Source organism: Acomys russatus, chromosome 16, assembly GCF_903995435.1.
Source record: "Acomys russatus chromosome 16, mAcoRus1.1, whole genome shotgun sequence".
Classification (NCBI taxonomy): Eukaryota; Metazoa; Chordata; class Mammalia; order Rodentia; family Muridae; genus Acomys; species Acomys russatus.
The window spans coordinates 42,546,649-42,559,058 of record NC_067152.1 but is presented as its reverse complement, the minus strand read 5'-3'; the positions used below and the strand labels follow the sequence as shown (position 1 = coordinate 42,559,058).

The 12,410-nt window shown below is 50.2% G+C and overlaps 1 protein-coding gene across 3 annotated transcripts; it reads left to right on the top strand.

Moving 5' to 3' along the window:
- Positions 1-5,771: 5,771 nt before the first annotated feature.
- Jmjd6 (jumonji domain containing 6, arginine demethylase and lysine hydroxylase) lies at positions 5,772-11,652 on the top strand. Of its 3 annotated transcripts, none has more exons than XR_007832040.1 (7): positions 5,772-6,054; positions 6,429-6,817; positions 7,827-8,113; positions 8,681-8,816; positions 9,293-9,386; positions 10,123-10,261; positions 11,426-11,572. XR_007832040.1 is itself a non-coding variant. In XM_051159108.1 (7 exons), exons 1-7 carry the CDS (start codon positions 5,926-5,928, stop codon positions 11,555-11,557), a joined length of 1,263 nt encoding a protein of 420 aa, XP_051015065.1. In that variant the 5' UTR covers positions 5,775-5,925; the 3' UTR covers positions 11,558-11,652. The 3 variants fall into 3 exon arrangements, 2 of the variants coding, with proteins under 2 accessions (XP_051015065.1, XP_051015066.1); XM_051159108.1 differs by having other exon boundaries at positions 5,775-6,054; positions 8,681-8,778; positions 9,298-9,386; positions 11,426-11,652; XM_051159109.1 differs by lacking the exon at positions 9,293-9,386 and having other exon boundaries at positions 5,780-6,054; positions 11,426-11,652.
- Positions 11,653-12,410: the final 758 nt, after the last annotated feature.

Here is a 12,410-nt window from a genome sequence, read left to right as displayed (position 1 = left end):
GCATGCAGGACCTGCAAAGGAGGTTTTCGTATGAATATGTAACTTTAGGTAATTGGAATGGATTAGTGGGGTACTGTCAGTCACTGACATCCATTATCATGACAGTCCTCCCCAGTCTGACCCACAGCACACCTGGATTGAACCCAGGGCTTCATGGATGACAGCCCTGGTCTCTCCACAAGCATTTTTATGCATATGGGTATTTTGTCTGCATGTTACGTATATGCACTGTTGGTTTGACTGGTACCTCTGAAACTAGAAGGTGTTCCACTTCCCAGAACAAGCCCAGGTCCTCTGCAAAAATTAGCAAGTGACCTTAACCAAGTCATCTCTCAGCCCCTGTACAAACATTTAAACTGAGAATCGGAAACAGTTACAGCTTTTTGGATTAGAGTGCACACACATTACATACTGGACAATGATGGGTAGAAAGCAAGGGTATTTTTGGTTGTTAATAAATGCTACAACAATAGACAGAATGTTGTTGCTGTGAGGGTGTAGCAGAAGACAGGGTTGACCAAGCAAGTGCCTTAACTATAAGTAAAAGACAAGTTTATTGAACTGCATCTTTTTGTTTTGTTTTTGGAGACAGGGTTTCCCTGGGTAGGTAGCCTTAGCTGTCCTGGAACTGGCACTGTAGACCAGGCTGGCCTTGAACTCAAAAGAGGTCCACCTATCTCTGCCTCCCAGATGCTGGCATTAAAGTTGAGCACCACTGCCCGGCTGACTTGTGCATCTTACTGGCCACAGAAGTTTAGGCTCAATTATAAAAGTATAAGTCTAAGAAGATTTCTTTTAAAAAACAGACACAGAGAAACCCGGTCTGGAAAAACCAAAAAAAAAAAAGAAAAAAAAAAGGGGGGGGGGGGGGGGGGGAAACCCAACCAACCAAAAAGCCCATATACGTGGCTATCTTTCAAACTTTTGTTGGAGGAGGGGCACATGTGAAGGTCTGAGGACAACTTGTGAAAGTCAGTTGTCTCCTTCCACCATGTAGGATATAGAGATGGAATTCAGGTCTGGTTGTCTAGCTTGGAGGAAGTGTCTTTACCTAAGCTACCTCTTCAGCCGTTTTTTTTTTTGGGGGGGGGGGGTTGTTTTTCAAGACAGGATTTCTCTCTGTAGCTCTGGCTGTCCTGGAACTCACTCTGTGGACCAGGCTGGCCCCAAACTTTCAAGAGATCCACCTGCCTTTGCTTCTCAAGTACTGGGACCAAGGGCATGCGCCACATGGCCCAGCTTATGTTTTGTTTTTTAAGGCGGTGCCTCTTGTAGCTCAGCTGGTCTCCAACTCACTATATATAGCCTAGGATGACCATGAGCACCTCATCTTCCTGCCTCTACCTGCTAACTAGGACTGCAGCTATGTGCCAGCACACCGTTTTATGAGTTGCTAGGAATCAAACTCAGGGTTTCATGCATGCTTGATATGCACTGTAACAACTGAGCCACATTTCTATCTCTCATCCCTATATGGGGAGATTCTCAACTTAAGCGTGACTTGGATTAGAAAGGCACCCCACTGGCAGAGGCATGTGTGGGGCTGAATTCTAAAGGACAAAAGAAAGCCTTTGGAAAGAACTAGAATCACTCAGAGTGTGGCTCCCACTGTAATTCTATTAGGATTACAGGAGGAAGGAGCATTACTGAAAGTTCAAAGCCAGCCTGATCTATTTAGCAAATCAAAAGCCAACCAGGGCTAGACTTCTAGATCTTGTGTGAAAAAACAAAACCAAAGCTCCAAAAGCAAGCAAAGACCTAGAATCTGGGGAACATTTAGAGAAGGAGAAAGGTGCTTGTGGATTGAGCTTCTCATGGCTCCCACTCCAGACCCAGCTAACTTCACAGGACCTACCTGTCTGTCAGGGCTTCCATCTCTCAGCTGCAGATACTGTATCCACAAGTCAGACATCAAGCACTGTGTATTAGCAGCAGAAACCTAAGCTGCCAGCTTGTCCTCTGGAGGAAAGGATGCCTTTAATAGGGTAGCAAACAGAGCAAAAATAAAAAGTATCATAGCTTATCTGGGATGGCACATGCCTGTAATCCCAGTTCTGAGGCAGAGGCAGGCGGGTCTATGTGAGTTCCAGGTCAGCCTGGTCTCCAAAGTGAGTCCTTGACAGCCAAAGCTACACAGAGAAACCCTGTCTCAAAAAACCAAAACCAAAACAAAAACAAAAAATCAAAGCTGTAAAGGAATACGAGGTCCAAACTTACTCATTCACTCCACTAACAGTGCACGGGTGGGTGTGGTGGCACACTGGTCACCCCAGCCCTGGAGGGAAGGGGAACAAGACAGGAGGGCCCAAATGCCCTAAATATCAAGACCCTGTTTAAAAACAATCAACAGGGGTTGGAAAGGTAGCTTTGCTTTTCCAGGGGACCAGGGCTAAATTCCCAGCCTATAATATATATGGCAGCTAACAAGTGACCTAACACCTCCTTTTGGCCTCTCAGGACGCTACACGTAAGGTGGGGTACAGGCATGCATGCGTGCAAAACACCCATAGTCATAAAATGAAAATAAAGCCTGATGTTGTGACACACCCCTTTAGTCTCCAAACTTGAGAGCTTGAGGTAGGTGGATCTCGATGAGTTCAGAGACAGCCAGGGCTGCACAGACCTTGCCTCACAAGAGAATCATAAAGAGACTTCGTCTGGGGAGCAAGGACGAACTTAAATACTGAGTGGCAGAGGGGAGGGGCATGAAGAACACTGGAAAAGCCATTGAGAGACACACTGTTTTATATTTATTTAAGAATACAAATTTGTGTATACGCATGTCATAGTTTAAAAGATGTTGCAGGGAAAAAGTAGGGACTAGGAAGATGATTCAGCAGTTGCAAGTGCTTCCTGCACTACGTTTTGAGACACAGCCCAGGGTGTCCTGGACCTGGCTATGCAGACTATGCTGGCCTCAAACCCCCAGTGAGCCTCTTGCCTCTGCCTCTTGAATGCTGAGATTAAAGGAGGGATTAAGGGCATGGGCCACCATGCCCATCAAAAAATAAATCTGAAAAATAAATCAGGGTATGGCGGTACCTGGCTTTAATCTACTTGAAAGGCAGAAGTGGGCAGATCCCAGGTAGTTCCAGACCAGGCAGTGCTACTTAATGAAATCCTGTCTCAAAAAATAAGTATCAGTGCCTAAATATGATACCCTGACTCAAAATAACATAGTCACATTCCGATACCATACAATGTGCTGAGCTTTGAGTATAAGCCTGAGTAAAGGCTTAGCCTGGCGGACTTTACCCTGAGTACAATGAAGGAACAGAGTAAGTTGATTCTAGAAGAAATGCATATATTTGTATAAAAACAGGGCTTCTTTACTCATAGGGAGTATCCACCCCAAAGGTTAGAAGGAAATTCAAGAGTTGACAGGGCCGGGCGTGGTGGCACATGCCTTTAATCCTGTGAGTTCAAGGCCAGCCTGATCTACAAAGCGAGTCCAGGATAGCCAAGGCTATAACACAGAGAGACCCTGTATCAAAAAAAAAGAGAGAGTTCTTGACATGAAGACATTTGGAGACTACAGGAAAGCCTGTAATAACCTGACTGTCCTGGGCTCAGTTCTGTAAATGAGGCCTGCCTGTAAATGACGCACACCCTGCTGCTTGGCCTGATTCTTAAGCTATGTCTTTAGCGCTCAGTGAACTGCTGAGGCAAGACAGAGGAAAATAAGGACCACATGGAAGAGTAAAGATCCCCCATCCTAGAGTCTGCTGAAGTCTCACCAGGTAAGGCTCAACGTTCAGTACAATTAGCAAAATCCACTGTGAAGTTTTTCTTCAGAGGAGCAATTTTCTTTATAGAGACAGAGACTTCAACCCAGGATGTTAAAATAGAAAAGACCCAGCAAGGTGTGGTGGTGCACACCCTTAATCCCAGAGTTTATGAAGGAGAGGCAGATGGATCTCTGTGGGTTCAAGACCAGCTTGGTCTACAGAGTGAATTCCAGGACAGCCACAGCCAGAGTGAGACTGTCTCAAAAACAAAAACTAAAAGCTTCTAATGGACAAAGTGTGTCTGACCTTTGAACATACAGCTTTTCCACCTGTAACCTGCAACTTTCTGAGAATCTCACAGATTATAAACATGTCAACACCCTTAAGACCTGGGCTGTGGTGGTGCATGCCTTTAGTTCCAGAACTTGGGGAGCAGAGGCAAGCCGATCTCTGTGAGTTCGAGACCAGCCTGGTGTACGAAGTGAGTTCAAGACGGCCAGGGCTACACAGAGAAACACTGCTTCAAAAAGCCCTCCCGCCCCCCAAAAAACCAACGATCCCTTATAGAAGTAAGGTTTTGGCATCAGTCACTGTAATCCCTCCTGTCCAGTACACCTCACTAACCACCCTACGGCCTTACTTACTAAGGATTTTAAGAAATCCCTTAAATAATTTAACTCCAGAAGTTAGCAAAACCAGGCATATGGCAATTAAGACACACCAAGTGCCGTTTTCTGACTGGCAAAGCATGTTCCCAAGCCTTCCATGCCCTTTTCCTAAGTGTCTCTCTGTAAACCCCCAAACTTAAATCCAGGTTATAATGTTAATATCCTCCTAGTCTGTTGAGCTGCTTTGCCCTGACATGTTTTCCTGTAGTACATAGTCAGCAATCTCTGCTCTGAAAAGGGTGGTTGATGGCAGAGGCGTGCTCATCTCTGAGTTCGAGGCCAGACTGGTCTACAAGAGTGAGTTCCACAACAGGCAGGGCTAACAGGAAAACCCTGTCTCAAACAAAACAAAATCCAACCTCTACCACTTGGGTAGAAGTCTCTGGAAAGAACGCGGGCTGCTACAGGTGGCAGCATAGGGTTGTACCTTCTGCTCTCACTGCTACTGCCAGGAACACCTACCTCCTGGGCCAACTGGCAACATTACAACATGAAAAGCCTTTGTAAAACCCTACCATCAGGGGATAGTTGCTATTCGGGGCTAGAGGGCATCCCTGGGCCGATGCAGAAAACTTTATTGGGGTGCTGGGAGACAGGAATCCCTGGTCAGGGTTGAGTATGAACTCAATGGTGCAACTTTTGCCTAATATGTATGAGGTCTTGGGTTTGCGCCCCGGCACCGCTTAAGACAGCATGGTGGGGTACACCTGTAATTCTAGGGAAGAGGAACAGGAGTTCAAATTCAAGGCCTGCCTGAGCTCAAAAACTTAATTGATAAATGCTTTTTTTTTTTTTAAAGTTCAAAGTTAGCATCATAGGACAAGACAGCCACTTTCCTGCCAAGGTCCCTACATGTCTCACCGAGCTTCATACTAAACCTGCTGCTCACGAACGAAGCCAAGAACTGCCGGTCTCCCCATTCCCTATGCTCCAAACTGGGGCGCTTCCACGTGGGAGCCGCTGCACGCACCTGCGGGACGCAGACCTCCAACACGGCCCCGTCGCCTGGCTCCTCCCGGAACCGAAAGCGCTGGGCCCCGGCCATGAGGTCGCGCTCGCACGGAGGGGAGTCGGGAAGACCCCGGGTCAGGAGGCGGTGGAGGGAGCTACAGGGGCAAGGGAGCCGAGCGAGAGAAAGCAGGCGGCCGCACCAAGCCTGGCCGGAAGCCGGCCGCAGGGAAGCGACGCGCAGCCGGAAGTGTTGCGCAGGCCGCGGGAGGGAGGGCAGGGCGGCAGCAACGCGACCTTCCCAACATGGCGCCCAATCGGCACACGTGAAGGCGGATCTCGCAGGTCGCTGAGGCCAATGGCAGACCGCAAGAGGCTGTGGGGCGGGGAGGACGGCCGCTGCTTGCCCAACCCGGAGCTCCGGTGGTAGCCGGGGAGTGAATTTTCTGGAAGGCGACTTTAAAGGCGCCGGGCCGGAGCGAAGGGCGTCTTGGTGCCGCGCCAGCCGGAGAGGACGCATTTGGTGGCAGGAAGCGAGCAGCGTCGAGGTCGTGGCGGAACCAGACGGCGACCCGCTCAGGATGAACCACAAGAGCAAGAAGCGCATCCGCGAGGCCAAGCGGAGTGCGCGGCCCGAGCTCAAGGACTCGCTTGACTGGACCCGGCACAACTACTACGAGAGCTACCCGCTGAGCCCGGCGGCCGTGCCGGTGAGCGGGGCGCGGGACGCTCCCAGTGCGCGGCTGCGGGCGGGGCCTCCCACCCAGCGGCTGTCCACCTTCCGTGCCCGCTACCCCGAGGGGCGCTTGTCCCCGGACCCTTTGGGGCGACGGGGCCTGGCAGCCGAGCTGTCAACGCTCGCTCGTTAATGGGAGCTTGCGCCCCTCCTTCCCTGGAAGGGGTGGCTCCGGGTGCGACGTGCTCAATCTCACGCACGTGGGCCTCCCTCCCTCCCCCTGGGGGAGGCGGAGGCTCGGTCATGGCTAATGTGTGTCGTTGCTAATTAGCCCTGTGGGACACCTTTATCGGCCACCGGACTTCTTCCTGTGTTTTAACGGGACAGGTCTTTTGTTGTTTCCCCCAGGATAACGTGGAGAGAGCAGATGCTTTACAGCTGTCGGTGGAAGAATTTGTAGAGCGCTACGAAAGGCCTTACAAGCCCGTGGTTCTGCTGAATGCCCAAGAGGGCTGGTCCGCACAGGAGAAATGGACTCTGGAGCGCCTCAAAAGGAAATACCGGAACCAGAAGTTCAAGTGTGGTGAGGATAATGACGGCTACTCCGTGAAGATGAAGATGAAATACTATATCGAGTACATGGAGAGCACCCGTGACGACAGTCCCCTTTACATCTTTGATAGTAGCTATGGTGAACACCCCAAAAGAAGGAAACTTCTGGAGGACTACAAGGTGCCCAAGTTTTTCACAGATGATCTTTTCCAATACGCGGGGGAGAAGCGCAGGCCCCCTTACAGGTAGAGTATTCCACATCGAGTGTTCAAAGTCCTTCAACATAGCAAGGGCCGAGCCTTTGAGCCCAGCACTCGGGAGGCAGAGGCAGGTGGATCTCTTGTGAGTTCAAGTCCAGCCTGGTCTATAGCGTGAGTTCCAGGATAGCCAGGGCTGCACAGAAACCCTGACCCAGAAAGTACACACACACACCCCACACCCCACACCCCCCAAAACGTTCGGCAGTGTAAGGTTAGCAGAACTCAGTTGAGAAAGCAGTGATGAGGGGATCTGACCTGCACTTTAGCTGCATGCATGTGTCTACCAGTTCACGCGAGGTGCCTGAGGACGTCAGAACAGGGCGCCAGAGCTTCGGGAGCTGGAGTGACAGATAGTCGTGGACCGCGTGGGTGCTGAGAATTGAACCATGGCTCTTTTGAGGATTCAGAGTGCCTAATAGGAGCCATCTCTCCAGCCCAGCCCACCCAGGGCACTTAAATGCAGGAAAAAGTGGAACCACTGCTTTATTTATATTTTGACTGTGTGGTTTCTTGTATTTTTTTTATTTATTTTTCACGACAGACTCGCTGTATAACACTGTCTATCCTGTGTCTTACTATGTAGGACAGGCAGGCCTCCAACAGAGATCAGCTTGCCCCTGCCTTCCAAGCTCTGGGATTAAAGATGTTCAACATTACACCCAGCTTGGCTTGGGTTCTTTTGGGAAGGGATTCTTTCTGTGTAGCCCTGGCTGGCCTTGGATTGACAGCTCCACCTGCCTCTGCCTCCATGGTACTGGGATTAAAAGCTTGGGCCACCACACCCATCTTATAGATAATGTCCAGCAGTAATTAGCATCAGTGATTTGTTTTCTGTTAAATATCAGCCTACATACTGTTGTTTTAACGTTGTACACACCAGCATTTGTACGGTCTGTGAAGACAGTATAACATCTCTGGTGTAGTATAGGGCCTTTACTTTTATATCATGTATATTTCAGATCCCCCTTCATGTATTCATGTTTACGTCCTGTAGGTGGTTTGTGATGGGGCCACCGCGTTCTGGCACTGGGATTCACATTGACCCTCTGGGAACCAGTGCCTGGAATGCCTTGGTTCAGGGCCACAAGCGCTGGTGCCTGTTCCCGACGAGCACGCCCCGGGAACTCATCAAGGTGACCCGAGAGGAAGGAGGGAACCAGCAAGACGAAGCGATTACCTGGTTTAACGTTATTTACCCCCGGACACGGCTCCCAACCTGGCCACCTGAATTCAAACCCCTGGAGATACTACAGAAACCAGGAGAAACTGTCTTTGTACCAGGTAGAGATGAGCCAGAAGAAACTCCGTTCTTCCCAGCTCCAACTGTCCCGAATTGCACTGAATTGTCCTTTGGAAGTAGAATCATAGACTGAGACAAAAGGTCCCTTTCTGTCTGCTGCGCGTGTGCCCACGCACACATGCACACCCTGTAGTCCAAAGGGAGCGCCTCTCCATGCCCCACATGCCTGTGTCCTGAGCAGTGGCCTGGTGTCTCTGAGTAGTAGTGAGGTTCTGCCTGCTCTCTGGCTTTCTGCTAGAGTGTAGAACTGGCTGGGTTGACTTGGAAAGTCACAGCCAGCCAGAGCTCCACTTGGCCAGATGACATTTGCAGACCGTGTCTAAGGGGTGGGGGTGGTCCTCCTAGAACTTTCGCTTTACAGCATCAGTCACAGCTTTGGTACACTAGGAGTCAACACATTCGAGGCAGTCTCTGTTCCTGTCACTCAGCTCTCCCTTTTAGTGGCCATAAACAGTGGACAGAAAAGGCTTGCCTCTGCTGAGTTAAGTTAGACACCAAGTTGTCGTTAGGGCTGATCCTTACTGAGCTCTGTGTTTGTTGGCTTTCAGGGGGCTGGTGGCATGTTGTCCTCAACCTTGACACCACCATTGCCATCACCCAGAACTTTGCCAGCAGTACCAACTTCCCTGTTGTGTGGCACAAGACGGTAAGAGGGAGGCCAAAGTTGTCACGGAAATGGTATAGGTGAGACGCTTTTCTTTCCCCTTCTGCTTTGTTCCGGTTCCTTCCCCAGAGGTGAATCCGGGAGAGTTCTCTGCTGCGAGATTGTGCTTGGCAACAGCTGGGGCTCGTAAACCTGTGGGTAGAGAGGGCCAAGGTCAGGGCTAGTGGTCAGGGTGTGTGCTCACCTCCAGGTGGCAGGGTGCAGCTCTGCATGATGATCAAAATCACAGGCAACAGCGTCACAATTGGGATGGTTTTTCATTTTGTTTTCACGCTCTGTTTTCTCCCTTTTCCTTACTTTTTTATTCTTTTATTCTTTTTTTTTTTTTTTTTTTTTTTTTTGGTTTGTTATTTTCTAAAAAATAAAGCTAGTACTAGTAGAAAAAAAAGCCTTTGTTGAGGTTTTCATTTTACCCGGAACATCAGTCCCTTGAGCTTGCTACCTTTAGTTCTGGAGGCCACTGCCCTGGAGACTTAGCGCCTCTGTTTATCCACAGAACAGATACAGCACGGGCAGCAGCAGTGCAAGCCACCCCCAGCCACCCCGTGCCACTGTGTCCCAACCCTGACCTGGAGGGACCAGCTCTCGGGGTAAGAGAGGGGTTCTGGCTTGCTCAGTGCTCTGCCTCACTGCTGAGAGGCCAGCAAGGGTGGTGGCTTCTATTCCCCTGGACTCTCGGGCATGAGGCCTACTCACTCTGCCCTATAGGCCACTGTGCTGCAGTGAGGCCACTCCCCAAGGCCTCAGCATACAGCAGGTCCTTTGTCACTGGTCACAGTGGACTCCAGGTTAGGCTGCTGCTGGGGAGGGCTGCTGCTTTTAGCTAGCTTGGTTTCCTTTCCGAGTGACCGGGGTGGTCTCTTGTGTGACATCTTATTTCTTATAAACCTTCATCTAACCAGCTCCTACCTCTTCACTAGCTCTGCGCTGTGGGAAGGAAAGGCTTTTTAAAAAAAGAAAAGAAAAGAAAAGAAAGAAAGAAAAAGAAAAGACAAAAGGTCTAGGGAGAAAAGTAGGAAAAGAAGCTGTTTCTCCTAAGGGAAAAGAATCTAAGGGCCTCCCCCTCGCCCAGGAAACCGGGCCTCCGGAGGCATGTGGCTGTTGCTTACGCAGGTGTGGGGCACTAGGATGTTGTTTTCCTTCAGCGAATATGGGCAGCCTGTGTGGTTTGTCCTGTCCCAGTTGTATCTCCTGGAGCCACCCCAGCTGATGCACTGGCCACGTCCAGGTGCTGGAAGCAATGGAGGCCTTGATGTTGAGTCTGGGCCATTGGGAGTGGGTGTTGCCGCCGGCTGTCAGAGCCTGACCACGCCTCTTGCCCTTCAGGATCCTGAAGCAGGAGCACCCTGAGCTGGCGGTCCTGGCTGATGCTGTTGACCTGCAGGAGTCCACAGGCATCGCTTCTGACAGCTCCAGTGACTCTTCCAGCTCCTCAAGCTCCAGCTCCTCAGACACAGACTCAGAGGTGAGGCCCTCGCCTGCCTGGGGCCCCACAGTGCAGAGGGAGTGCAGCGCAGGCTCCTCCGTCTCCTCCTCCAAGGGCCACAGGTGCGGTCGCTTCCATAACTGCACCCATTTTACAGTGTCACACATGCATAAGCCAAGCTATTACAGAGGTGCCTGGGGTGTTTGGAAGTTTGTGATCACAGCTAGCACCACGGTGTCGGGGTTAGAGTCTTTGTTATGACAATGAAGCCCTTGTTAGAAATTTTCCCCATAGAGGGTAACACGGAAGTCCAGAAAGAGGTGAACCCGGTGACCTGCTTTAATGTGACCTGCTTTAATTAACACTAGTTGAGAGTGACAGAAGTATCTGCTGCTGCTGCCTGTGGAGCCTAGGAAGGCCTGTGCTCAGCATTCAGTAATTCAGAAAAAGGGGAAAGGGTGGAATTCTTGTTTTGTGCTTTTGATTTTTGTTGTTGTTTTTCTGTTTGTTTTTCAAGACAGGGCTGCTCTGTGTGGCTCTGGCTGTCTTGGAACTCACTCTGTAGACCAGGCTGGCTTCAAACTTACAGAGGTCCACCAACCTGTCTCCTGAGTATAAGGATTAAAAGTTTTTTTGGTTTTTTGTTTTGTTTTTGTTTTTGAATCAGTCTCATTCTGGCTGAACATTCTGGTTTGAAATATTTCTCTATAAAGAACATTGTCATTGGGGCTCGGAGGTTAAGGGCACTGATTGTTCCCTCCAGAAGTTCAGAGTTCAATTCCCAGCTACAACATGGTGACTCACAACCATGATGAGATCTGGTGCCCTCTTCTGGCCTGCAGGTGTACATGCAGATAGAGCACTGTATACATAATAAATAGATCTTTAAAAAAAAAAAAAAAAAGAACATTGTTCCTATGTAGACGAACTTCACAGTGGGTTTTGTCTTTAAAGATCAGGAAGTGCTCCTGGCCACTGAGCTGGCGCTCGGCACCTACAGCTTCTAGTGCTCCGTTGACTTACAGTGTGTGTGCCTGTGCATACATGTGCTTACCATAGCTCCCGTGGAGGGCAGAAGATGGCTTAAGGGGGTGGTTCTCTTCTGTGCCCCAGGGATTGAACCAAGGTCATGAAGCTTGCTGTCAGGAGCCTTTACCCCGTGAGCCGTCCCCAGCCCTGAATTGTTGTTTCCTCCCTGTCCAGTGTGAATCTGGGTCTGAAGGGGATGGAACAGCACACCGCAGGAAGAAGAGAAGAACGTGCAGCATGCTGGGAAACGGGGACACCACCTCACAGGATGACTGCGTGAGCAAAGAGCGAAGCTCCTCCAGGTGACCACATGCAGCCACTGTCTGTGCAAGGACGCGCTTGCAGCCGTGGGCAGAGCTGGAGGCAGCCCATCGGAACCTGCAAAACCAGGGTGGGCTGACCCCGGAGACAAGGACACTCAGAACGGGGATTGGTGGCATTTGGCACAGTGGCTTTTTCTCCCTGGTCGTCTTTAAGGGCAAAGGTGTGTGGATGGTGCCAATGAAGCCCTTCACCTATTTAATAAAGAGAATCCATTTTATATCGTGGACAGCCTTCTTTTGTGCATTGCAGAGTCTCCCTTTGTTTTTTCCTTGTGTGTATGTGGGTGGGTGCCCCACTGGTGTATCTCCTCGGGTGGTACCCACTGGTGTGTCTCCTATTGGGGAGTGCCCCACTGGTGTGTCTCCCATTGGGAGGCAACTAGAGCAGTCGGGAATTATTAGTTACTCTGAAGGCTGACCAGCCTTCCTATATAAAATCTTAGTCATCTCTCCAGGCTTGTTCTGTTTCTCATTTGAGACAGGGTTTATCTGTATAACAGCCCTGCCTATCCCAAACTCTCTTTGTAGACCCAGCTGGCTTCAAACTCAGAGATCCACCCACCTCTGTCTCCCCTAGTGCTTGGACTAAAGATGTGCGCCACCACACCTGGTGGGGTTCTGCTACAGTTTGCTTTGGTTGGTTGGTTGGTTTTGGTTTAGTTTGTTTTTCCAGACAGGGTTTCTCTGTGTAGCCTTGGCTGTCCTGGACTCACTCTGTAGACCAGGCTGGCCTCGAACTCACAGTGATGTGCCTGCCTCTGCCTCCTGGGAGCTGGGACTAAATGCATGTGCCGCCACACCAGGCTTCAGGCCTGGCGGAGTTCTGTTGTAATGTT